The sequence below is a fragment of the Nerophis ophidion genome, linkage group LG18 (genome assembly GCF_033978795.1).
Source record: "Nerophis ophidion isolate RoL-2023_Sa linkage group LG18, RoL_Noph_v1.0, whole genome shotgun sequence".
Classification (NCBI taxonomy): domain Eukaryota; kingdom Metazoa; phylum Chordata; class Actinopteri; order Syngnathiformes; family Syngnathidae; genus Nerophis; species Nerophis ophidion.
This window is the reverse complement of record NC_084628.1, coordinates 42,920,346-42,947,217: the sequence shown is the minus strand read 5'-3', so window position 1 is coordinate 42,947,217 and position 26,872 is coordinate 42,920,346. Positions and strand designations below refer to the sequence as shown.

The 26,872-nt window shown below is 41.1% G+C and overlaps 2 protein-coding genes across 5 annotated transcripts in view; one reads left to right on the top strand and one right to left on the bottom strand.

Moving 5' to 3' along the window:
* Positions 1 to 1,282: 1,282 nt before the first annotated feature.
* Positions 1,283 to 11,138, bottom strand: LOC133537219 (ribonucleoside-diphosphate reductase large subunit). The gene is made up of 4 exons (XM_061878157.1): positions 10,938 to 11,138; positions 6,232 to 8,213; positions 4,439 to 4,627; positions 1,283 to 1,589 (listed from the first exon to the last, which is right to left on the bottom strand). The coding sequence occupies exons 1-4, from the start codon at positions 10,954 to 10,956 to the stop codon at positions 1,398 to 1,400; spliced, it is 2,382 nt and encodes a 793-aa protein (XP_061734141.1). The 5' UTR covers positions 10,957 to 11,138; the 3' UTR covers positions 1,283 to 1,397.
* Positions 11,139 to 14,678: 3,540 nt separating this feature from the next.
* Positions 14,679 to 26,872, top strand: part of qpctla (glutaminyl-peptide cyclotransferase-like a) — a 56,769-nt gene continuing 44,575 nt past the window's right edge. For 3 of the 4 annotated variants that reach the window (XR_009802624.1, XM_061878155.1, XM_061878154.1), the window contains exons 1-4: positions 14,679 to 15,458; positions 19,838 to 19,984; positions 20,045 to 20,338; positions 25,860 to 26,018. Coding sequence is in view for 3 of the 4 variants with exons in the window: in XM_061878155.1 (XP_061734139.1) it covers positions 15,252 to 15,458; positions 19,838 to 19,984; positions 20,045 to 20,338; positions 25,860 to 26,018 (807 nt within the window). In the remaining variant the exon portion in view is untranslated. The remainder of the gene's footprint in view (positions 15,459 to 19,837; positions 19,985 to 20,044; positions 20,339 to 25,859; positions 26,019 to 26,872) is intronic. The other variant, XM_061878156.1, reaches the window with a different exon arrangement.

Sequence of the window (26,872 nt, the reverse complement as noted above, 5' to 3'; positions counted from 1 at the left end):
TTATTTGCACACCAAATTTTTTTTTAGCAGTTTGAACATCAAATACGTTGTCTTTGTAGCATATTCAACTGAATATGGGTTGAAAAGGATTTGCAAATCATTGTATTCTGTTTATATTTACATCTAACACAATTTCCCAACTCATATGGAAACAGGGTTTGAACTATTTCTGCACTGAATTTTACAACATGGATATTGCTCGCCAAATTTTAGTCAATGTCAGCATAATTTGCTGTTAATTCACAAAATTTATACCCAAATATGCAGTTACATAAATTCAAAGTCAATCAATCAGTTATTTTTTGTATAGCCCTTAATTCACAAGTGTCTGAAAGGGCTGCACAAGCCTCAACATCAGGGCAAGGAAAAACTCAACCCAATGGGCTGACAACGGGAAACCTTGTAGGGGACCGCAGATGCAGGAGCCAAAGTCCTAAAAAAATATTTTGTAATATGGATTCAATTGAGGGTTGTAAAGAAATAGAAGGTGCATATATTTCAACCAGGATTTTGAGCTATTTCTCTATCTTTATAGACTCACTTACTGTACGTGCTGGAGAGGTAATCGCCCATTAGCTCTGTGAAAAAAAGACTATTTATATACTGTGCTGGCATTACCGCGTATTTTTCCAAGTGTGTGATTTGTGTTTTATATGCTGGTACTGAACGGACGGTACTCGGCGACGTGATCAGAACTTTTTGACAATTCCGATAAAACTGCATTTTCTCTGCTGGGACGACTGGAGTTTCTAGCTTGACTCAGGTTCCTTGTGATGCTGAATCCGACACATCTGAGGTACTGTTTTAACTTCTTACTGTTCCAACCCTTTAATAGCCCTCTTCCTAAAACCTTCCACGATGCTGAAATAAGCGTTTTAAATGTGACCGAGCAGGACTGTATTGTTCCCCAGAACCACACTCCTGCCTCACAGGTGTCGCTGCCATTTATTTCTATTGTCTGTTTTGCTCATGTAAAAAGCTTTTCTTGACCTCATTTTGACGTGTTAAGCTATTTATAGCCAACATTTGTGATCCGTGTTGAACAAATCAGTACAATTATTTTCTTTGAAGATGTTTGGATAATTTATTTTTGTTGTGGCTTTTGCAGACAATAGTGAGGACGAGGTGGGTACTGTTTTGATGTGGATAGATCTGTTCTCTTCTGGTTGCTCCGGGCTGTAATAAGTGTACATTTTTAGTTGTAAAAAGTTTTCATTTTATAAAAAAAATACTCAAATGTTTGCAGTTTGAAAGTGTTTTTTTGCATTGAATCTTCAGACAGTACTGTTTATATATACACACTTTATTTAGTAAATGTAATATTAAGTGAACATGTTGACAACATCGATCTCTTCACAGAGAAGAAAGCATGTAGTGTAAGTGAGTGGGGGAAGTGTTCAAGAGCCACACATGAGGCAGTCATCTCTGTTCTCCAGCGAACACACCATGGCGGCCGTGTTGCGCTCCTTCACCTCCTGATCGCTGGCAATCTCCGGCTTGGCCTCCTTCAGCTTCTCCTTGTTCAGCGTGAACTGGATGGGGTTGGCGGCAGGCTTGGTGCGCAGGTAATACATGCCCGTCTTCAAGCCCTACGGCAAAGAGAACCACAAGTGGTCATTTTAAATGGTTCGGGGCCCAACTTGTCAACTACAGAAGGGACCCGCTTAAATAACAGTGAATAAGTAAACTGGCTCTTGATTTTAAATCGCATTCAAAATGTGTATCTAACACGGTCCGCAAAAGCTCTGAAATAATACGAATCGATAATGCATTTTATCATTGACTAAATGTCATCTTTTCATCGTGACAGACAGAAATACATGTATTTCATGCTATTGAGTATATCTTACTTTATTATCTAATAATGCAACAAATATAATACTATCCATCCATTTTCTGTACCGCTTGTCTCGTTCTTAAATTTCAAATGAAAACAAAAATACATATCTGCGTGAGTTATGTCAAAGGCAAGTTATTTATCAAAATTGTACACTGTAGTGAAGTGAAGTATAATTATATGGCAATTTTCTCTAGTGAAACCCAGTATCTAAGTTACATTTAAAGCAGTGTGGGAGGCACTGGGAGTAGGTTGGTTATATATATATATATATATATATATATATATATATATATATATATATATATATATATATATATATATATATATATATATATATATATATATATATATATATATATATATATATATATATATATATATATATATACACACACACACACACACACATACACAGCACAGTTGCCAGGACTTTCCAGTAAAAAAAAAAAAAAAGTGCAGTTTTTCTATTTACAGTAACATGCTGTAAAACAAAATTTTACAGCAAAATTGTGGCGACTCAGCTATTTTTTTTTTTACAAAAAAAAAAATCTATTTTTTTTTATAGTGTATATACAAATATAGTTATCAAATGGATGCAATTAATTAAATATGGGGTGAATTCTTATATTTCTTCCTACATTATGTAGGGTTACAAGCGGCCCTTTAAAAAAGGTATTCATAACTGCGATGTGGCCCTCAGTGTGACCGTGTTCCACACCTCTGATCTAGTCTAATTATGAAATAAATACCAAAAAGATTCTGCAAAAAAAAAAAGGACTCATAAGAATTTTTTTTACATACATTACTCAGTGCTAAAATAAATGTTTCCTAAATTGTCAATAAAATTTGAGTGCAAATGGGGGGGTAGGTTCAATGGCAACACTAAATTGGCCCGGGTGCCGGAATGTTGCCCCTAGTGTGCGTCGGCGTCGGCCCCTAGTGTGCGTCGGCGTCGGCCCCTAGTGTGCGTCGGCGTCGGCCCCTAGTGTGCGTCGGCGTCGGCCCCTAGTGTGCGTCGGCGTCGGCCCCTAGTGTGCGCCCCTAGTGTGCGTCGGCGTCGGCCCCTAGTGTGCGCCCCTAGTGTGCGTCGGCGTCGGCCCCTAGTGTGCGCCCCTAGTGTGCGTCGGCGTCGGCCCCTAGTGTGCGCCCATAGTGTGCGTCGGCGTCGGCCCCTAGTGTGCGCCCATAGTGTGCGTCGGCCCCTAGTGTGCGCCCATAGTGTGCGTCGGCCCCTAGTGTGCGCCCATAGTGTGCGTCGGCCCCTAGTGTGCGCCCATAGTGTGCGCCGGCGTCGGCCCCTAGTGTGCGCCGGCGTCGGCCCCTAGTGTGCGCCCCTAGTGTGCGTCGGCGTCGGCCCCTAGTGTGCGCCCCTAGTGTGCGTCGGCGTCGGCCCCTAGTGTGCGCCCCTAGTGTGCGTCGGCGTCGGCCCCTAGTGTGCGCTCCTAGTGTGCGTCGGCGTCGGCCCCTAGTGTGCGCTCCTAGTGTGCGTCGGCGTCGGCCCCTAGTGTGCGTCGGCCCCTAGTGTGCGCCCCTAGTGTGCGTCGGCGTCGGCCCCTAGTGTGCGTCGGTGTCGGCCCCTAGTGTGCGCCCCTAGTGTGTGTGTCGGTCCCTAGTGTGCGTCGGTGTCGGCCCCTAGTGTGTGTGTCGGTCCCTAGTGTGCGTCGGTGTCGGCCCCTAGTGTGCGTCGGTGTCGGCCCCTAGTGTGCGTCGGTGTCGGCCCCTAGTGTGCGTCGGTGTCGGCCCCTAGTGTGCGTCGGTGTCGGCCCCTAGTGTGCGTCGGTGTCGGCCCCTAGTGTGCGTCGGTGTCGGCCCCTAGTGTGCGCCCATAGTGTGCGTCGGTGTCGGCCCCTAGTGTGCGCCCATAGTGTGCGTCGGTGTCGGCCCCTAGTGTGCGCCCATAGTGTGCGTCGGTGTCGGCCCCTAGTGTGCGTCGGTGTCGGCCCCTAGTGTGCGCCCATAGTGTGCGTCGGTGTCGGCCCCTAGTGTGCGCCCATAGTGTGCGTCGGTGTCGGCCCCTAGTGTGCGCCCATAGTGTGCGTCGGTGTCGGCCCCTAGTGTGCGCCCATAGTGTGCGTCGGTGTCGGCCCCTAGTGTGCGCCCATAGTGTGCGTCGGTGTCGGCCCCTAGTGTGCGCCCATAGTGTGCGTCGGTGTCGGCCCCTAGTGTGCGCCCATAGTGTGCGTCGGTGTCGGCCCCTAGTGTGCGCCCATAGTGTGAGTCGGTGTCGGCCCCTAGTGTGCGTCGGTGTCGGCCCCTAGTGTGCGTCGGTGTCGGCCCCTAGTGTGCGCCCCTAGTGTGCGTCGGTGTCGGCCCCGCGATGAAGTGGCGTCTTGTCCAGGGTCTACGCCGCCTTCTGTCAAAGTGCAGCTGGGAAAGGCTCCAGCACCCTAGTGACTCCGAGAGGGCCATTCAAAGCGGTGGAATAGAGATGGATGAAAATGCAGCTTCAGCCATTAATTGTCGTGCTTAAGGAAGGCATGTATGACTTCAGTTGGGTTGATTACTGCCACAAGTGGTGGAAAAGTGTAATACAACCAAGTCCATACAGACAACAGCTGAGAAACATTTTCTAGCGGCCCAACAAGGGTTAAGACTCACTTGTTTCCAGCCATAGAAGTGCATGCTGGTCAGTTTGCCGTAGTTGGGCTCAGCTATATGGATGTTCAGGGACTGACTCTGGTCAATGAAGGCTCCTCGGTCTGCGGCCATCTTGAGCACCATCTTCTGGGAGATCTCCCATACGGTTTTGTAAAGCTCCTTCAGGTCGTCTGGGATCTCAGCAATGTCCTGTAGGAGGGGCGATACAGAAGCCAGAAAACCAATTGAATTAACCACTCTCTGAAACAGCTCACAGTTGGCTCTTCAAGTGCCACCTTGATAACAAACATTACAGTAGCATAGTAGGCATAAATCATTAAAAACAAGGCAGAAGTATGTTGGCCGCATTACAGTATAAAGCAGGGGTCAGCAACACCAGGTCGCCCGTAAGGACCAGATGAGTCGCCCGCTGGCCTGTTCTAAAAATAGCTCAAATAGCAGCACTTACCAGTGAGCTGCCTCTATTTTTTAAATTGTATTTATTGACTAGCAAGCTGGTCTCGCTTTGCTCGACATTTTTAATTCTAAGAGAGACAAAACTCAAATAGAATTAGAAAATACAAGGAAATATTTTAAAGACTTGGTCTTCACTTGTTTAAATAAATTCATTTATTTTTTTACTTTGCTTCTTATAACTTTCAGAAAGACAACTTTAAAGAAAAAATATAACCTTAAAAATTATTTTAGGACTTTTCAACACATTTACCTTTTAAATTCCTTCCTCTTATTTCCTGACAATTTAAATCAATGTTCAAGTATTTTTTTTGTTGCACAGAATAATAAATATTTGTTAATTTAAATCTTTATTCTAGCTTCTGTTTTTCCAACAAAGAATATTTGTCAAATATTTCTTCAAACTTATGATTAAAATTCAAAACAATGATTTGTCTTTGTTAGAAATATAGCTTGGTCCAATTTGTTATATATTCTAACAAAGTGCAGATTGGATTTTAACCTATTTAAAACATGTCATCAAAATTCGAAAATTAATCTTAATCAGGAAAAATTACTAATGATGTTCCAGAAATTATATTATTTTTTCAAAAGGATTCAAATGAGCTAGTTTTTCTCTTCCTTTTTTCGGTTGAATTTTGAATTTTAAAGAGTCGAAATATATTTATAAAAATATTTGTCTGTTTCTATATATATTTATTGTGAGAAATCATTAAGATGATCACTGTTTCCACGAAGATAAATATAATTATTAATAATAAGAGTTAAAGGTAAATTGAGCAAATTGGCTATTTCTGGCAATTATTTAAGTGTGTATCAAACTGGTAGCCCGTCGCATTAATCAGTACCCAAGAAGTAGTTCTTGGTTTCAAAAAAAGTTTGTGACCCCTGCTTTAAACATTCAGACTGTGGTTGAATATTGAATTAAAACCTCTAAAGGCTTAGTGGCCACATGCGTGGACAGCCCCTTTTAGCCCTTATTTCCAAAATTGTGTACACTGCTGAATTGTGGTCTTATGGACACTTATACTGCCATCTGGTGGTGTCAGAAGAGTATAACATACAATGGAATTTGGAAAGAAAAAAAGTGTAAAAATAAAAATTTGCATGTCACTAAACATGAAGTACACGTTTGTGTACTAATGGACTAAGTACATCATATCAAAAGATGATTCTTAGTTTTTATTCTAATTAGGGTCCAACAAGCGCAAATAGCAAAGAGAAATAAAAAAAAAAAGCATGTAAACAAATAGCTTGGGCCTTAAGAGGTTAAGTGATTTTTTTTGGCACACCACAGTTTGAGAAGGACTGGTACACGGTCTTAAACATGCGGCACTGACCTGGATTGATCCATTGTGCGCGATGAGCTGGTTCTTCATGTCCTCATTCCACAGCCCTCGCTCAGTGAGGTCTTTGAGCAGGTGAGGGTTGACGATCTGGAACTCCCCAGAGAGGACTCTGCGGGTGTAGATGTTGCTGGTGTAAGGCTCGATGGACTCGTTGTTGCCCAAGATCTGGGCGGTGGAGGCCGTGGGCATGGGCGCCAGCAGCAGGCTGTTCCTCACGCCGTGTTTGGCGATTTTTTCCTTGAGTATCTTCCAGTCCCACAGGTCGGTGGGCGTCTTGTCCCACATGTCGTACTGCAGCACGCCCTTGCTGACAGGCGAGCCGGCGTACGTCTCGTAGGGACCGTGCTCGGCGGCGAGCTCGCAGCTGGCCTCCAAGGCGGCGTAATAGATGGTCTCGAAAATGCGGCTGTTGAGCAGCTGAGCTTCCGGGCTTTCGAAGGGATAACGCATGAGGATGAAGGCGTCTGCCAGACCTTGGACGCCGATCCCGATGGGCCTGTGACGCATGTTGGACTTCTCCGCTTCGGGAACCGGGTAGAAGTTGGTGTCGATGATCTTGTTCAAGTTCTTCACGATGACTTTGGTGACGGCCGCCAGCTTCTCAAAGTTGTATGTGCGCTCTGAGGTGACGTACATGTTGAGGGCGATTGAGGCCAGGTTGCACACGGCCACCTCGTCCTGGCTGGTGTACTCCACGATCTCCGTGCAAAGGTTACTGCACTTGATGGTTCCCAAGTTCTGCTGGTTGCTCTTCTTGTTGCACGCATCCTTGTAGAGCATGTACGGCGTTCCCGTTTCCGTCTGCGACTCAATGATGGCGTACCACAGCTGCTGAGCCTTGATCACCCGCTTCACCCGGCCCTCCTTCTCGTATTTGGTGTAGAGCGCCTCGAAGTCGTCGCCCCAGCACTCGTCCAGGCCGGGACACTCGCTGGGACACATGAGGGACCAGTCTTGGTTGCTCTCCACTCTCTTCATGAAGAGGTCTGGGATCCAGAGGCCGTAAAAAAGATCTCTGGCTCTTTGTTCCTCCTTGCCGGTGTTCTTCTTCAGCTCCAGGAAGTCAAAGACGTCAAAGTGCCACGGCTCCAGGTACATGGCGAAGGCTCCGGGCCTTTTGTTGCCACCCTGGTCCACGTAGCGCGCCGTGTTGTTGTAGACCCTCAGCATAGGAACCAGGCCGTTGGAGTTGCCGTTGGTACCGGCAATGTAGCTCCCCGTAGAGCGGATGCAGCTGACCGCCACGCCGATGCCGCCCGCCGACTTGGAGATGAGGGCGCACTGCTTGAGCGTGTCGTAGATGCCCTCGATGCTGTCGCCCTGCATGGCCAGCAGGAAGCAGCTGGACAGCTGAGGCCTGTTGGTGCCCGCGTTGAAGAGCGTGGGCGACGCGTGCGTGAACCACTTCTCCGACAGCAGGTTGTAGGTCTCGATGGCGGCGTCGATGTCCGTGCGGTGGATGCCGACCGCCACCCTCATGAGCATGTGCTGCGGTCTCTCGGCCACCTTGCCGTTGATCTTGAGCAAGTAGGAGCGCTCCAGCGTCTTGAAGCCAAAGAAGTTGTAGGAGAAGTCGCGGTCGTAGATGATAGCGGAGTTAAGGCGGTCTTTGTTCTCCAGGACCAGGTCCAGAGTTTCCTTGGAGATCATGGGGGAGTGGCGCCGATTAAGAGGGTTGACGTAGGTGTACAGATCCTCCATCACCTCGCTGAAGACTTTCTTGGTCTCCTTGTGGAGGTTGGACACGGCGATGCGCGCGGCGAGGATGGCGTAGTCGGGGTGCTTGGTGGTGAGCGTGGCGGCGATCTCTGCGGCCAGCGTGTCCAACTCCACCGTGGTGACGCCGCTGTACAGACCCTGAATCACCTTCATGGTGATCTGGGCCGGATCCACAAAGTCGGAGTTGAGGCCGTAGCAAAGCTTTTGGATGCGGGAGGTGATCTTGTCGAACATGACGCGCTCCTGGCGTCCATCTGAGGGGTGGGAGAAGACACCACGTCAAATTTAAATAGAATATCCTCATAAACTGCATTTTTGCGGAAACAGCACTGTTATAATTAATCGAGATTGTCGTAAAAATAGACAATGGACAGTGGCCTCGTCACTCGTGTTTTTGCAAACGGAAACGGTTACACACAAGTCCATCCATTTTCTACCGCTTATTCCCTTTTGGGTTTGCTGGCGCCTATCTCAGCTACAATCGGGCGGAAGGCGGTGTACACCCTGGACAAGTCGCCACCTCATCGCAGGGCCAACACAGACAGACAACATTCACACACTAGGGCCAATTTAGTGTTGCCAATCAACCTATCCCCAGGTGCATGTCTTTGGAGGTGGGAGGAAGCCGGAGTACCCGGAGGGAACCCACGCAGTCACGGAGAGAACATGCAAACTCCACACAGAAAGATCCCGAGCCTGGATTTGAACCCAGGACTGCAGGAACTTCGTATTGTGAGTCAGACGCACTAACCCCTCTGCCACCGTGAAGCCCTACACACAAGTCAACTTGACTTCAGCTAATGCAACAAAAATACTAACTTACTATTTTTTATTATTACAAAGCTGACCTCGCTTGTCATGGCATGCATAAGATTTTCAAGCACCAGCAAGTCAGGGATCTGGAGGATGCCAGTTATAACTCTCCTCGGCAAGCCAGTTAACTTGTAACTTAGCAAGCCAACTGTGTAAAGATTATTATTTACTGTATTTTTTGGATTATAAGTCGCTCCGGCCGAAAATGCATAATAAAGAAGGAAAAAAACATATACGTCGCACTGAAGTACAAGTGCATTTTTGGGGGAAATTTATTTGATAAAATCCAACAACAAGAATAGACATTTGAAAGGCAATTTAAAATAAATAAAGAATAGTGAACAGGCTGAATAAGTGTACATTATGTGATGCATAAATAACCAACTGAGAAGGTGCCTGCCATGTTAACCTAACATATATTCTCTTCTGTGTTCTCTCCTGAACAGAAAGCAGTTGTGACGTCAGCAAATTAAACTAACTTTAAGTCCTTTGTAACTTTACAAATGTCTATTGTACGGTATTGTCGAATGTACTATTAGTCTACACCAGGGGGTCACCAACGCGGTGCCCACGGGCACCAGGTCGCCCATAAGAACCAGATGAGTAGCCCGTTAGGCCTGTTCTAAAAATAGCTCAAATAGCAGCACTTACCAGTGAGCTGCTTCTATTTTTTAAATTGTATTTATTTATTAGCAAGCTGGTCTCTCTTTGCTCAACATTTTTAATTCTAAGAGAGACAAAACTCAAATAGAATTTAAAAATCCAAGAAAATTTTTTAAACACTTGGTCTTCACTTGTATAAATAAATGCATTCATTTTTTTACTTTACTTCTTATAACTTTAAGAGACTATTTTAGAGAAAAAATACAACCCTACAAATGATTTAAGGATTTTTAAACACATAAACCTTTTAAATTCCTTCCTCTTCTTTCCTGACAATTTAAATCAATGTGCAAGTATTTTTTTTTTTTATTGTATAGAAAAATAAATACGTTTTAAATTTAATTCTTCATTTTAGCTTCTGTTTTTTCGACAAAGATATTTGTGAAATATTTCCCTCAAACTTATGATTAAAATTCAAAAAAAATATTCTGGCAAATGTAGAAAATCTGTAGAATCAAATTTAAATCTTATTTAAAAGTATTTTGAATTTATTTTACATTTTTTGTTCTGGAAAATCTAGAAGAAATAATGATTTGTCTTTGTTAGAAATATAGCTTGGTCCAATTTGTTTTATATTCTAACAAAGTGCAGATTGGATTTTAACCTATTTAAAACATGTCATCAAAATTCTACAATTAATCTTAATCAGGAAAAAATACTAATGATGTTCCATAAATTATTTTTTTTCCTCTTCATTTTTTTGGGGTCGAATTTTGAATTTTTAAAGAGTCGAAATTGAAGGTAAACTATGTTTCATTTTTTTCGTGTTTTCTCCTCTTTTAAACCGTTCAATTAAGTGTTTTTTTTTATCATTTATTCTCTACAAAAAACCTTCCGTAACAAGAAAAAAAAAGTACGACGGAATGACAGACAGAAATACCAATTTTTATACATATATAGATTTATTTATTAATGGGTAAATTGAGCAAATTGGTTATTTCTGGCAATTTATTTAAGTGTGTATCAAACTGTTAGCCCTTCGCATGAATCAGTACCCAGGAAGTAATTATTTGTTTCAAAAAGGTTGGTGACCACTGGTCTTCACTTTTACTTAACACACACAAACTACTGAGCCTTAAACATGATACACTTATGGATCAATAGGATACAAAATGATTTAGGAACTTTATAAAATGACAACCTCAGAAAAATAAGATCGTATAACAAAAATCAAATAGAATCGCGATTTAACACAACAATAATCATTTTAGCGAGGTACTTTATGTCCATGAATATTCTTTTAGTGTTTAATTTTATTTTTAGTGAGGTTTTCTTTGTCCATGAATCTTTTTTGGATGACAGAGTTGGCGCCAACGACGGACTAGAAACCGGAAGCAGCCAAATAAAACATAAGGACACAAAAAGTAAACATTTAGGAGATTTCAGACAATGATGTTAACAAGTAAAGATACTAATCATCGGTACTTAATGAAGCTGATAGACAGTTAGCAGCTGTTGTTTGTTCGCACTGATGAAACTCTTATGAAACAGTTCAGGCTCACCTCTCTTAATCACATGCATGTTGGGACTGTTTGACGTAGTTTGTCCTCCTGGGAAGCCGCGGCAGCTACAACAAGGAACTCTCCACGGCGTCAAAATGCACAGTTGGGTCGGATAAAGAAAAAAAGCTCGACTACAATCGGACGACTGCGCGCCAAAACTACCCACAAAAACCCGCTAACTGCTTTTGTAGGAAAGGCTGGACCAGGAAGGCGTCGGCTAACTGGCAGTTTAACCAATCAGCAAATAGAGAAGGCGGGTCTTGAGTGTAAGAGCCAATAAAAACAAAGTGGGACAGCTTCCGCTTCCGGTGTGTTTCGCTGACGAAATTGTGGCGGGACTCTGAAGAAGTAGGTCAAATATAACAAAGAAAGTGTTTGCCTCCTATCATGTCAAACATGTTGCTTGAATCAATAACAATACTTCGACTCCGTGAAATGTGAAGTCTTTAGTACTTAGTGCGTGTATTATTCGGGGTCGTGGGGGGGGCCTATCCCGGCTGTACTACTTATTTATGTAGGGCCAACTTTCACACTTTCAGGTTTAATACTTTCAAATTAAAAATAATATATTGGAGTTTGATTAAATGTACAAAAGCCCTTCAATTGATATCCTTGTTTAAAACATTTAAAATGATTTAGATAGCCCCTTTTGTCTTTTAAATTGTTTCTTTTTTTTCATATTTTTTAATGTGTCCAGTCCACTATGGACTGAACTCTCACTATTATGTTAGATCCACTATGGACTGGACTCTCACTATTATGTTAGATCCACTATGGACTGGACTCTCACTATTATGTTAGATCCACTATGGACTGGACTCTCACACTATTATGTTAGATCCACTATGGACTGGACTCTCACTATTATGTTAGATCCACTATGGGCTGGACTCTCACACTATTATGTTTGATCCACTATGGACTGGACTCTCACACTATTATGTTTGATCCACTATGGACTGGACTCACACTAATATGTTGGATCCACTGTGGACTTGACCCCCCACAATATTATGTTGGATCCACTATGGACTGGACTCTCACACTATTATGTTAGATCCACTATGGACTGGACTTTCACACTATTATGTTAGATCCACTATGGACTGGACTCTCACACTATTATGTTAGATCCACTATGGACTGGACTCTCACACTATTATGTTAGATCCACTATGGACTGGACTCACACTATTATGTTAGATCCACTATGGACTGGACTTTCACACTATTATGTTAGATCCACTATGGACTGGACTCTCACACTATTATGTTAGATCCACTATGGACTGGACTCTCACACTATTATGTTAGATCCACTATGGACTGGACTCCCACTATTATGTTAGATCCACTATGGACTGGACGCTCACACTATTATGTTAGATCCACTATGGACTGGACTCTCACACTATTAATTTGGATCCACTATGGACTGGACTCTCACTATTATGTTAGATCCACTATGGACTGGACTCTCACTATTATGTTAGATCCACTATGGACTGGACGCTCACACTATTATGTTAGATCCACTATGGACTGGACTCTCACACTATTAATTTGGATCCACTATGGACTGGACTCTCACACTATTATGTTAGATCCACTATGGACTGGACTCTCACACTATTATGTTAGATCCACTATGGACTGGACTCTCACTATTATGTTAGATCCACTATGGAGTGGACTCTCACACTATTATGTTAGATCCACTATGGACTGGACTCTCACTATTATGTTAGATCCACTATGGACTGGACTCTCACTATTATGTAAGATCCACTATGGACTGGACGCTCACACTATTATGTTAGATCCACTATGGACTGGACTCTCACACTATTATGTTGGATCCACTATGGACTGGACTCTCACACTATTATGTTAGATCCACTATGGACTGGACTCTCACAATATTATGCTAGATCCACTCAACGTCCATTGCACCGGTCCTCCAAGTGGGGTCCCCACGTCTGTGGTCTCCTCCAAGGTTTTTTCATTGTCATCCTATTGGGTTGAGTTTTTCCTTGCCCTGATGTGGAATCTGAACCGATGTTGTTGTGGCTTGTGCAGCCCTTTGAGACACTCGTGATGTAGGGCTACGTAAGTTAACCTTTTTTGATTGATTGATTGTTTTATTTTATTATTATTTTCTCTCTCCTTGTGTCATGTGTGGTGTTGTATATATATTTAATATGTTTATCAGTGTTTTCCAAACTTTTTTGAGCCGAGGCACTTTTTTTTTTCATTGAAAAAATCCAGATGGGACACTACCCCATCCTTGTTGCCATTGTTGTGGGCCAAACTTGTCACTTATTAGTTCACTTATTAGCAATCTAAGCTTAATAATACACCAAAATATAGCGTATTGTCTTGTTCTGCCTTTTATTCCCGCTCTTACTTTTCCCACTTTCGGGTGTCCAACACACAACATGTCTTCATATCCTGTGTCCCCCACCCTTAAGTTCCCCTTACAATGGTTCCGCTATTGTACTGTGACCCGAGTAACCAATGCATGACAGAAACAACCAGCAGAAAATGTTAAAAACGAAACACAATAGCCTATTGTATGTGAGATATTGTTCGGTGTGCTGTGGGAAATTATGCAATTTCACCTAATTGGTCTGATTTTTTTTTTTTTTGCAAACCCATATTTATAATCCGCAAGCAATGTGCCGCTGTGCTGTCTGGAGATCAGCAGAGTAACTATTGTTACGTTTGGACCAGTTCTTCCTCCCAGGGAATTTAAGCTACTAGTCACTCCCAAGTTCTTTTGATCACACAAAGCTGATTCTAAATGAATCCCAGACAAAGTAGCTTATTTTGATGGTTTTTAATCCAAAGTTTTGGGAGACCAAATATATGCACGACACATTCAAATCGCATCGCCCCAGTTGTTCTGCTAATTCTACCGAAATTTCGCCTTTTATGGTAGAAAATGAATGGATGGATGGATTTTCCTTTTGCAACCTCATTATACTATTGGTTAAGTTTTATATTCATAAATGTAAGTTTCTCAAAACCCGACTTGTTTTTTTGTGCCTTTAAAAAAGAATTAAAACTCTACGTTAAAACTCTCTCTACCTCTATCAACCAAAAAGCTGTGAAAACGATGACGCTGTGTTCCAAATTTAAATTATTTACTGAAATTGTGTTTTTGATTGATTGATTGATTCTTTTATTAGTAGATTGCAAAGTTCAGTACATATTCCGTACAATTGACCACTAAATGGTAACACCCCAAAGTTTCAATCAATCAATCAATCAATCACTTTGTTATATATATCTATATATATATATATATATAGATATATATACATATATATATATATATATATATATATTGCATTCTATTTTAGTTACTTTATTGATTTTACAACCCTCTGGTGCTGTTTTGTACTGTTTTTGTACTTACTTCAATTATTATTTCTCAACTTTTTGTAAATGTTGAAATTTATAAATAAAGGTTTTGGCCTTGCCATGAGGTGGCGACTTGTCCAGGGTGTACCCTGCCTTCCGCCCCATTGTTGCTGAGACAGGCACCAGCGCCCCCCGCGACCCCAAAGGGAATAAGTGGTAAGAAATGGGTGGATGGATGGGTTTATAAATTAAAAAAATAACACAAAAAAACATTCTTCGTGGTCATGGTATTACCGTCCTGTAGATGGCGACATTGTCCGCCCTGCGTTTTAAAAACTACAGAAGAAAAAACGGCAACGTTTTTTATGGCGGCAATACCCCCGGAAGTGAATATTGTAGGCGGTTACTCTTCAAAGACGGAAATTAAAAGTTGAGTTTTTACGAATAATTCTGGTTTAATTGCAATTTTAGGCATAATTATGATTTAAATTTAAGTGTATAATGATGCATCACAACAGGGAAGGTGTGCCCTGTAACACCGTTAGTGGGCGGCCATGAATGGATTTCATGTATTTATTAGGCTGTTGGTGTCATGTTGTCGCCGTGAAGCACGACCTCAAGCCGGGTACTTCGTCAGGTTGTCGCCGTGAAACACGACCACAAGTCGGGTACTTCGTCAGGTTGTCGCCGTGAAGCACCACCACAAGCCGGGTACTTGGTCAGGTTGTCGCCGTGAAGCACGACCACAAGTCGGGTACTTCGTCAGGTTGCCGCCGTGAAGCACGACCACAAGCCGGGTGCTTTGTCAGGTTGTCGCCGTGTAACACGACCACAAGCCGGGTACTTTGTGTCTGCTCCCCGCCTCCAGTATCACCCCCACCACTACTACATGTTCCAGCCAAGGACACGTAGTAGTTTGCTGGGAGCCGCACAACAGAGACGGCCATCATGGGCAAATTCAACCGGCGTTTTAAAGCATTGCCGCAGGGCAAGGACTGTGACCGGCCCATGTGGCGTCGTGTCCGGGTGCTGATGCTATGTCTCCTCGTTGTGCTGCTGCTCTCGCTGGGGGTCGGAGTCTACCACCTGTCCAACAACTCCATCGCCATCGGACATGCTGACCGAATCCTGGCTGCGGATCTGACCAAGGACCGGGTATGAGTTGATTTACTGCCTTTTTAAAACTCAGTTGACAATATATATATATTGTAATTATTCATCCAAAAGTTAGATTTTAATGTTCATCCCCTACACTGCAACAACTGAAATCTAAGTAAGATGAAATATCTCAAATAAGGGTGATATTTGCTTATTTTCTGCCTGATAAGATAAGTCTTCTCAATAAGCAAATTTTATGTTAGTGTTTTACTTATTACCATAGGGCCAAGGACCCTATTGAAACTGCTGTGTTTTATTATTATTTCGCACCTACGCGCTGTAATTTGACCCCCTTCACATACTTCAAAACTCACCAAATTTGACACACACGTCGGTATAGCAAACCTTCCCAACATATTAAGCAACCAATCCCCCAAAATGAAAATTGCACTCTAGCGCCCCTTAGGAAAAAATTACAGACAAAAGTGCATGTAACTTCTGTTAGGAATGTCATAGCGACATGAAACAAAAACTCCAATGTAGGTCTGACTTAGACCCAATTTTCATACACTCACTTCTTTCAGCAAAAATCTACAGGAAGTTGGCAAAAAACCCTTCAAAATAAAATTTTCGCAAAAAATGCAATTTTTGCCTCTTTGCGCTGTAATTTGACCGCTTTAAGATGCTTCAAAAGTCACCAAACTTGGCGCACACATAAGGACTGGCGAATATTGCGATCTAATGAAAAAAACAAACCCCAAAACTCAAAATTGCGCTCTAGCGCTATTTTTAAATAAAACACTAAAAAAACTGCTCCTAGGAAGAAAACACAGACAAAATTGCTTGTAACTTCCGGTAAGAATGTCGGAGAGACATGAAACAAAAACCTCTATGTAGGTCTCGCTTAGACCTACATTTCATAGATTAACAACCCCCAACAAAAATCAACAGGAAGTTTGCAATCCCCCCCTTCAAAACAAAAGTTTTGTAAAAACCGGTCACCTTTCTTCAAACATTATCTCCTCTGAGTGCGTTTGTTGTTTTGGCTTCAAACTCGCACAGGAGAGAGATTGAACCCTTCTGATTAAAAGTATAGAACAGAGTTTTGACAAGTTCTCAGGTTTTGATTTTACACTCATTCAAAGAACCCCTGCGCAAAGTCTCCTAAAAAATGTAATTTTTGCCTCTTTGAGCTGTTATTTGACCCCCTCAAAATTCTTCTAAACTCACCAAACTTGACACACACATCAGGTCTGGCAAAAATTGCGATCTGATGAAAAAACCTAGCCTCAAAACTCAAAATTGCGCTCTACTGCCCCCCTAGGAATACAACACGGACAAACTGCTCCTAGGAAGAAAACACAGATAAAACTGCTTGTAACTTCCGGTAGGAATGTCAGAGAGACATGAAACAAAAACACTATGTAGGTCTCACTTAGACCTACATTTTAATAATTAACATACTTTAGCAAAAATCAACAGGAAGTTTGATATTTTCACTTCAATACAACAACTGCATTACTTTCACAATGCATTAGATTCTCAAAATAGTGGCTCCAAGGCGTCTTCTAACGCTTATCCGGCCGTGGGTCTCGGGGGCAGCAGCCAAAGGCAGACCCGACCAACGCTGCTTGCAGCTTTAATTTTAAGTGTTTTGGTCCTAAATGATCTCAGTGAGATATTACAGCTTGTTGCTGAGATGTGATGACCTCTATTGAGTAAAACATGCTTGAAAGTAGAATATCAAGTGTTGCAAAGCTGTGTCATCAACACTCACAAGTATAAAACTACTTTTTTAAAGTAATCATTTCTTATTTCAGGCATGAACAAACAAATCATGACTTTGACACAATTGTGTCTCATAATTAAAACAGATGACAGCCAAATGAACTTTGCTGTTTTATTTTCAATGAAACCAAAGAATGGATCTTCTCATATAGTGGTACAGTTGGTACAGTACAGTACACTGACAATTAATACTTCAACATTTAACATGTGACATTTCAAACTATTTTGAACCGAAATAGTTAATGCATCCATCCATTTTTCTATCGCTTGTCCATTTTGGGGTCATGGGAGTCCATCTCAGCTGCATTTGGGCGGTAGGCAGGATACACCCTGGACAAGTCGCCACCTCATCGCAGATAGTTCATGCACATTCAGCTAAGTTATTCAAAATTAGAATAAAAAAAATGTGGCCGCGGGCCTGGCTGTGTGTATGTATGTAAGATAAGACCTTCTGCAGGAAAGTTCTGTGGTCAGGTGAAACAAAAATTGAGCTGTTTGGCCACAATACCCAGCAATATGTTTGGAGGAGAAAAGGTGAGGCCTTTAATTCCAGGAACACCAAATCCTACCGTCAAGCATGGTGGTGGTAGTATTATGCTCTGGGCCTGTTTTGCTGCCAATGGAACGGGTGCTTTACAGAGAGTAAATGGGACAATGAAAAAGGAGGATTACCTCCAAATTCTTCAGGACAAGCTCAAATCATCAGCCCGGAGGTTGGGACTTGGGCACATTTTGGTGTTCGAACAGGAAAATGACCCCAAACACACCTCAAACGTGGTAAAGGAATGGCTAAATCAGGCTAGAATGAAGTTTTTAAAATGGCCTTCCCAATGTCCTGACTTAAACGTGTGGACAATGCTGAAGAAACAACTCCATGTCAGAAAAGCAACACATTTAGCTGAACTGCAGCAATTTTGTCAAGAGGAGTGGTCAAAAATTCCAGCAGAAGCTTGTGGATGGCTACCAAAAGCGCCTTATTGCAGTGAAACTTGCCAAGTGACATGTTAAGTTAAAGTACCAATGATTGTCACACACACACACACCAGGTGTGGTGAAATTTGTCCTCTGCATTTGACCCACCCCCTTATTCACCCCCTGGGAGGTGAGGGGAGCAGTGGGCAGCAGCGGTGCCGCGCCCAGGAATCATTTATGGTGATTCAACCCTCAATTCCAACCCTTGATGCTGATTGCCAGGCAGGGAGGCAATGGGTCCCATTTTTTTATAGTCTTTGATATGACTCGGCCGGGGCTTGAACTCCCAACCTACTGATCTCAGGGCGGACACTCTAACCCAAGGGTGTCAAACTCAAATACAGAGTGGGCCAAAATTTTAAACGGAACAAAGCCGCGGGCCTAGGTTGAACAAATTAACCTTTTTAATAGGGACCCAAACAAGTTTTGCATTAAATATTGAACAAGCAAGACTTATGTAACTTTAGTGACATGCAAAATCCAGTTTCAAATTATAATAATAATAATTAAAAAAATATCTATGGCATATCAAATAAAATTTGAATAAAAATGTAATACCTTTTTTTCTATTTACAATCTTCTGAGGTAAATATCAAATTTTTTCCACAGGCTAATAATAAATTTGAAAATATAATAACAATGAATGAACCAAACATTCAAGCCTTGATGTAGCAAGAGAAAATGCATGAATAAAACGTTCGTTATTGGTCAGTTTGCTGGAAGTTTCCCGGAAGAGTTAGTGCTGCAAGGGGTTCTGGGTATTTGTTCTGTTGTGTTACGGTGCGGACGTTCCCCCGAAATGTGTTTGTCATTCTTGTTTGGTGTGGGTTCACAGTGTGGCACATATTTGTAACAGTGCTAAAGTTGTTTATACGGCCAACCTCAGCGTGACCTGTATGGCTGTTGACCAAGTATGCCTTGCATTCACTTGTGTGTGTGTGTGTGTGTGTGTGTGTAAAAGCCACAAATATTATTTGACACACTGTTAGTATGGAGGAAAAGCGGACGTGACGACATTTTGTAGAGAACGCTAAAGGCAGTGCCTTAAATGCACGCCCCCAAAATAGTTGTCCAGGTGGAAATCGGTAGAAATTTGGGAGAATGGTTGCCTCGGGAGATTTTCGGGAGAGGCACTGAACTTCTGGAGTCTACCGGGAAAATTAGGAGGGTTGGCAAGTATGAGTATTAGCGGTGAATGCGGTGTTGCAGCGGCACCGACGTTGTATAACACCGGCGGGCCAGCTCTAATGCTAAATTGATATTGCCTCAAGGGCCAAATTAAATTACTCGGCGGGCCGGAGTTTGACACCCATGCTCTAACCACTAGGGCCACTGAGTCAAATATTAACATTGTTGTACGTATACTTTTAACCCAGCATGTTTGCTCACATTTTCAGTATAGCCATAATAAATTCATCAAAGAAGCAAACTTCACGAATGTTTCTTTGTGACCAACAAGTATGTGCTCCAATCACTCTGTCACAAAAAAAAAAAGAGTTGTAGAAATGATTGGAAACTCATAACAGCCATGAAATTATGTTCTTTACAATTGTATGCAACCTTTTGGTCACAACTGTATGTGTATACAGGGCAGAAAATGCACATAATAGTCTGCTCAAAGTTAATCTTACATTGTTGTATTATATCTATAACTTGTATTATTCTGTCCTCTGCAGTTGCTGCACAAACCCAGTAAGTCTTCTCCAGCTCAAATCCGCCGTTTAGCGTCCCAAGTGGACGGGACTCGCCTGTGGGAGACTCACCTGAAGCCCATCCTGATAGAAAGGCTTCCTGGCACAGGAGGCAGCCTGGTGGTACAGCAGGTACACCTCACCACTAACATAGCCTCCATCGTGCTTGTTTAACCCACTCTTGTCTTTCAGCACATCACCTCCGCCTTGTCTTCCCTGTCTGCCGGCTGGGACGTCCACTTGGACTCCTTCCGATCGCCGACTCCTCGTGGGAAAGTCACTTTCACTAACATTGTTGCCACCCTGGACCCTTCAGCTCCCCGTCGGCTGCTGCTGGCTTGCCATTACGACTCCAAAGCGCTGCCTGCAGACAGACGCGCCCCAAAGAGGGTTTTTCTTGGGGCGAGTGACTCAGCGGTGCCCTGTGCTATGATCCTGGAACTGGCGACCTCTCTGGATAATCAACTTAGGTCCTTCAAAGAACAGGTCAGTGTCATCATGGTCACACGTGTAAGTTTTGTTGTTTATAGACCCTTTTTTTGTGCGATGTCATACAACTTCCGATTTTTAGAACGGTGGCCTTATTGGATGGGTGAATGCAAGTTAACCGCATGTAACTAGAAATGTCCGATAGTGGCTTTTTTGCCGATATTCCGATATTGTCCAACTCTTAATTACTGATACCGATATCAACCGATACCGATATATACAGTCGTGGAATGAAAACATTATTATGCCAATTTTGTTGTGATATATTAAACAATGTAACAAGGTTTTCCAAAATAAATCAACTCATGTTATGGAAAACAAAGCCAACATGGCACTGCCATAGGGATGCACCGATTAATCGGTAACCGAATATATTCGGCCGAATATGGCAAAAAAGGCCACATTCGGCCTTCGGTGGAATGAGTTAAAAAGAAGGCCGAATAGTGGCGTGTGAAGCAATTTTTTTGACGCGGTGACGCAATCAACCAACGTGCAGTGACGTTGGGATATATTGTGTACCTGTATAAGTGTATGAGGTTACAAGCACACACTTATTGAGATTTAGTGGGGCCTCTGTTTACATTATTAGCCTGTTGTGTAGGCTACCTGTATAAGTGTATGAGGTTACAAGCACACACTTATTGAGATTTAGTGGGGCCTCTGTTTACATTATTAGCCTGTTGTGTAGGCTACCTGTATAAGTGTATGAGGTTACAAGCACACACTTAATTGAGATTTACTTGAGCCTTCTGTTTACATTATTAGCCTGTTGTGTAGACTACCTGTATAAGTGTATGAGGTTACAAGCACACACTTAATTGAGATTTACTTGAGCCTTCTGTTTACATTATTAGCATATCTACTGTGGCTAAGCAGACTTTTGCCAAAAGGACAATTATTCATTTGTTGTGGGTTTATCCACTTTAATGCACTTTATTTTTTTTGGAATGCATGTTTTGTTTGAAGGCCTAATATAAATGAAAAACTGTGCTTTTTTTGAAAAGTAAAGACTACTGGAATATAAAAAAAATGTCAATATTCAATAAAAAATTACTTTATTTGAAAAATATGTCTAAATATTTATTCTAGGCTATTTATGCAATATTAAAAAAATTGTGAAAAACTGCATTCATTATTCGGTATTCGGCCTTCGGCCAAGCGCTTAAATTTTATTCGGCTTCGGCTTCGGCCACTAATTTTCATTTCGGTGCATCCCTACACTGCCATATTTATTATTGAAGTCACAAAGTGCATTTTTTTTTCAACATGCCTCAAAGCAGCAGCTTGAAATTTGGGACATGCTCTCCCTGGGAGAGCATGAGGAGGTTGAGGTAAGCAGGGTTGGGAGGTGGGGGGGTAACAGGGCTGTATATTGTTGCGTCCCGGAAGAGTTAGTGCTGCAAGGGGTTGTGGGTATTTGTTCGTTCTGTTTATGTTGTGTTACGGTGCGGATGTTCTACCGAAATTTTACTTTTTGAAAAGCCGATACCGCTAAATTTCCGTTATTACATTTTAAAGCATTTATTGGTCGATAATATCGGCAGTCCAAAATTATCGGACATCTCTACATGTAACACATCGACATTCAAATTTAGGATGGCCGGCAAATGGGGGCTCATTGCTATATTGTCGGTTGCTCCAACAAAAGTGGGCGGTGTACAACATCATTCTTTCCACTACCAGCTGTTATTGAGAACGAATGACAGAAAACAGAGAAACTGTCAAAAAAAAGGCAAAAAAGCAAAATCATTCCTGTATGTCAGTGTGTGCTTTAGGGTTGTACCGTATACGATTATTGGTATAGTTCATGTCATTGCTGGTTTTACGAGCAGAGGAGCATGTTCGGCAGTGCATACAAACAGAGTACTTACAAGCAGACACAGTGTGTAGACAGAAAAGGGAGAACGGACACATTTTGGTGTAAAAAGTAAAGATAGGGGTGAAGTTATAACACTGAAACACCCTCAGGAAGAGGTGCTTTAAGACATAGCTAGCTAGCTAGCGGGTAACGTACATTCGCCGTCGCCGGTGTTGTAGCTACTTCTATATTTGATTGCACAGTACAGTACATATTCTGTACAATTGACCACTAAATGGTAACACCCGAATAAGTTTTTCAACTTGTTTAAGTCAGGATCCACGTTGATCAATTGATGGTAAATCACTAATTCTTGCTTCCATGGCGACAAATAAAGTACGTTTCTTACAAGTAGCGTTATCACTGCAGGACGAGGAATAGCTAAACATGCTTCACTATACACCGTAGCTCACCGGAATCACAATGTAAATAAACAAACACTTAACATCCACTGTAATGATTTTAAGTACAGGCCCGTATCTAGTCGATACTACTATGATTATATCGATATTTTTTTGCATCACAACATCTTTTTTCGTTTTTAAAAAATGTATATTAAGTTTATAAACTCAGGAAATATGTCCCTGGACACATGAGGACTTTGAATATGACCAATGTATGATCCTGTAACTGCTTGGTATCGGTTCGATACCCAAACTTGTGGTATCATCCAAAACTAATGTAAAGTATCGAAGAAGAGAAGAATAAGTGATTATTACATTTTAACAGAAGTGTAGATAGAACATGTTAAAAGAGGAATTAACAGTAAATGAACAAGTAGATTAATAATTAATTTTCTACCACTTGTCCTTTATAATGTGTACAAAATAATAGGTGACACAATATGTTACTGCATATGTCAGCAGACTAATTAGGAGTCTTTGTTTGTTTACTTACTACTAAAAGACAAGTTGTTTAGTATGTTCACTATTTTATTTAATGACTTAACTACCATAATAAACATGTTTAATGTACCCTAAGATTTTTTTGTTAAAATATATCCAATAATGACAATTTTTTTGTGGTCCGCTTTATTTAAAAAAGTACTGAAAATTATTTAAATAATTTTAGTACCAGTACTGAAATATTGGTATTGTTACAACACAAGTGTGCTTTATGCATTTTTTTTAAATTGTAGGTATATGTTACTCAAACATAAAATTGATGATTGTGTTTTATGATGTAGGGGGCATACAAGTCAGCTCCTGTGGTTGTAAGATTTGATCAAAAAGTCCAGCGAAAATATGGCCTGCTTTATTCTTGTTATGCTGCTCGTAGATTTATTGTTTTGTTACTTCTAAGGCCTATTGCAGGGGTCACCAACGCGGTGACCAAGTCGCCCGCAGGCCTGTTCTAAAAATAGCTCAAATAGCAGCACTTACCAGTGAGCTGCCTCTATTTTTTAAATTTGATTTATTTACTAGCAAGCTGGTCTCGCTTTGCGCGACATTTTTAATTCTAAGAGAGACAAAACTCAAATAGAATTTGAAAATCCAAGAAAATATTTTAAAGACTTGGTCTTCACTTGTTTAAATAAATTCATTTACTTTTTTTACTTTGCTTCTTATAACTTTCAGAAAAACAATTTTAGAGGAGAAATACAAACTTAAAAATGATTTTAGGATTTTTAAACACATATACCTTTTTACCTTTTAAATTCCTTCCTCTTCTTTCCTGACAATTTAAATCAATGTTCAAGTAAATGTATTTTTTTATTGTAAAGAATAATAGATACATTTTAATTTAATTCTTCATTTTAGCTTCTGTTTTTTCGACAAAGAATATTTGTGAAATATATTTTCAAACTTATTTTGATTAAAATTTAAAAAATATATTCTGGAAAATCTGTAGAATCAAATTGAAATCTTATTTCAAATTCTTTTGAATTTCTTTTAAAATTTTTGTTCTGGAAAATCTAGAAGAAATAATGATTTGTGTTTGTTAGAAATATTGCTTGGTCAAATTTGTTATATATTCTAACAAAGTGCAGATTGGACCTATTTAAAACATGTCATCAAAAATATATATTGTGAGAAATCATTACAATGATCAGTGTTTCCACAAAGATAAATATCATTAATTATTAATAATAACATAGAGTTAAAGGTAAATTGAGTAAATTGGCTATTTCTGGCAATTTATTTGTGTATCAAACTGGTAGCCCTTGGCATTAATCAGTACCCAAGAAGTAGCTCATGGTTTCAAAAAGGTTGGTGACCCCTGGCCAATTGCATATATTTATTTATTTAGCCTTTATTTAACCAAGTAAAATCCCATTGAGATGAAACATCTGTTTTCCAAGGGAGACCTAACCAAGAGGGCAGCAGCAAGGTTACATTAAAAATGGTAAACAACACATAAAACATCACATTTACAACATTAAAACGTGCTCATACGACACACGTGCATACAGACAAGGTTGACTGCAATCCTTTCACAGAAGCTTTAAACTCATTTAATGTAACAGGGGTTTGAAGTTGAAGATTGGATTGTAGGTTATTCCAAGCCTTCGGTGCTGAAAACCTAAATGCTTTCTTGCCCAGTTCAGTTCTTACTTTGGGGACCACAAATTGCAGAACATGTACAGTACTGTACTTTTCGGAGTATAAGTCGCACCTGCCGAAAATGCATAATAAAGAAGGAAAAAAACATATATAAGTCGTACTGGAGTATAAGTCGCATTTTTTGGGGAAATTTATTTGATAAAACCCAACAGCAAGAATAGACATTTGAAAGGCAATTTAAAATTAATAAAGAATAGTGAAGAACAGGCTGAATAAGTGTAGGTTATATGAGGCATAAATAAGCAACTGCTATGTTAACCTAACATATTATGGTAAGAGTCATTCAAATAACTATAACATATAGAACATGCTATACCTTTACCAAATTATCTCTCACTCCTAATCCATAAATCCCATGAAATCTTATACGTCTAGTCTCTTACGTGAATGAGCCAAATAATATTATTTGATATTTTATGGTAATGTGTTAATAATTTCACACATAAGTCGCTCCTGAGAATTAGTTGCACCCACCGGCCAAACTATGAAAAAACTGCGACTTATAGTCCAAAAAATACGGTATTTGATGTGCGTGCAGGCATGTTTGATACTCTTAACACGGACAGGAATTCACTGGGTGTGAGTTGTCCTTGCCCTTATGTGGGCCTACAGAGGATGTCGTAGTGGTTTGTGCAGCCCTTTGAGACACTAGTGATTTCGGGCTATATAAATGAACATTGATTGATTGATTGACTTGAATATTTCCAGTAAGCTACCAGTACTAACGGCCTCTAATCCACTATCACTAATGGGAGAAAGTTTGAGAAAATAAGTTGTTGATGACACCTGGGTAGGTGACTGACGCCAAGAGTTTGATTTTGTTGCTCCATTTTTTTTTCCACGGCATAGGGTTCGATATTGTCAATTACCCCACACTTGTTATCATACCGTGTTCTTGAAAAAACATCTAATCCTCTCCGATATCTTAACAAAGACGTATTAGCCATGATTTGTCTTTGTCAAATCATGTTTGTCGTTGCCATGCAAAAACTACACTAATCCAGTCTGGCTGCCGTTGTGACCAGTGGACAATGTCACAGTCTATAAGGCGACACGTCATGTTGATGCAATTATTTTGCCGTCTCTTCCCGTGCAGAAGCTTCCGTTATCCGTTCAGCTTGTGTTCTTCGATGGGGAAGAGTCCTTTGAAGAATGGACCGCCACTGACTCGTTGTACGGCTCCCGTCACATGGCGGAGCGCATGGCCCGCACGCCTCACTCTGCAGGCAGCACAGACACCATGCTGCAAGCTGTGGTGAGGACCACACACTCATGTCTCCCATTGAAATTGTCCAAAACCCAAAAGCAGTGAAGTTGGCAGGTTGTGTAAATGGTAAATAAAAAGAGAATACAATGATTTGCAAATCCTTTTCCAAATCCTTTTCCACTTATATTCAATTGAATCGACTGCAAAGACAAGATATTTCATGTTCACACTAAAATTCTTTTTTTTTTGCAAGTAATCATTAACTTAGAATTTAATGGCAGCAACACATTGCAAAAAAGTTGTCACAGGTGCATTTTTACCGGTCTGTTACATGGCCTTTCCTTTTAACAACACTCAGTAAAGGTTTGGGACCTGAGGAGACACTTTTTTGAGGACGGTGGCCTTATTGGATGGGTGAATGCAAGTTAACCGCATGTAACTAGAGATGTCCGATAATGGCTTTTTTGCCGATATTCCGATATTGTCCAATGATACCGATATCAACTGATACCGATATATGCAGTCGTGGAATGAACACATTAATATGCCAATTTTGTTGTGATGCATTAAACAATGTAACAAGGTTTTCCAAAATAAATCAACTCATGTTATGGAAAAAACAGCCATATTTATTATTGAAGTCACAAAGTGCATTATTTTTTTTAACATGCCTCAAAGCAGCAGCTTGAAATTTGGGACATGCTCTCCCTGAGAGAGCATGAGGAAGTTGAGGTAGGCAGGGTTGGGAGGTGGGGGGTAACAGGGGTATATATTTTTGCGTCCCGGAAGAGTTAGTGCTGCAAGGGGTTCTGGCTATTTGTTCGTTGTGTTTATGTTGTGTTACGGTGCGGATGTTCTCCCGAAATTGTACTTTTTGAAAAGCTGATACCGATAATTTCCGT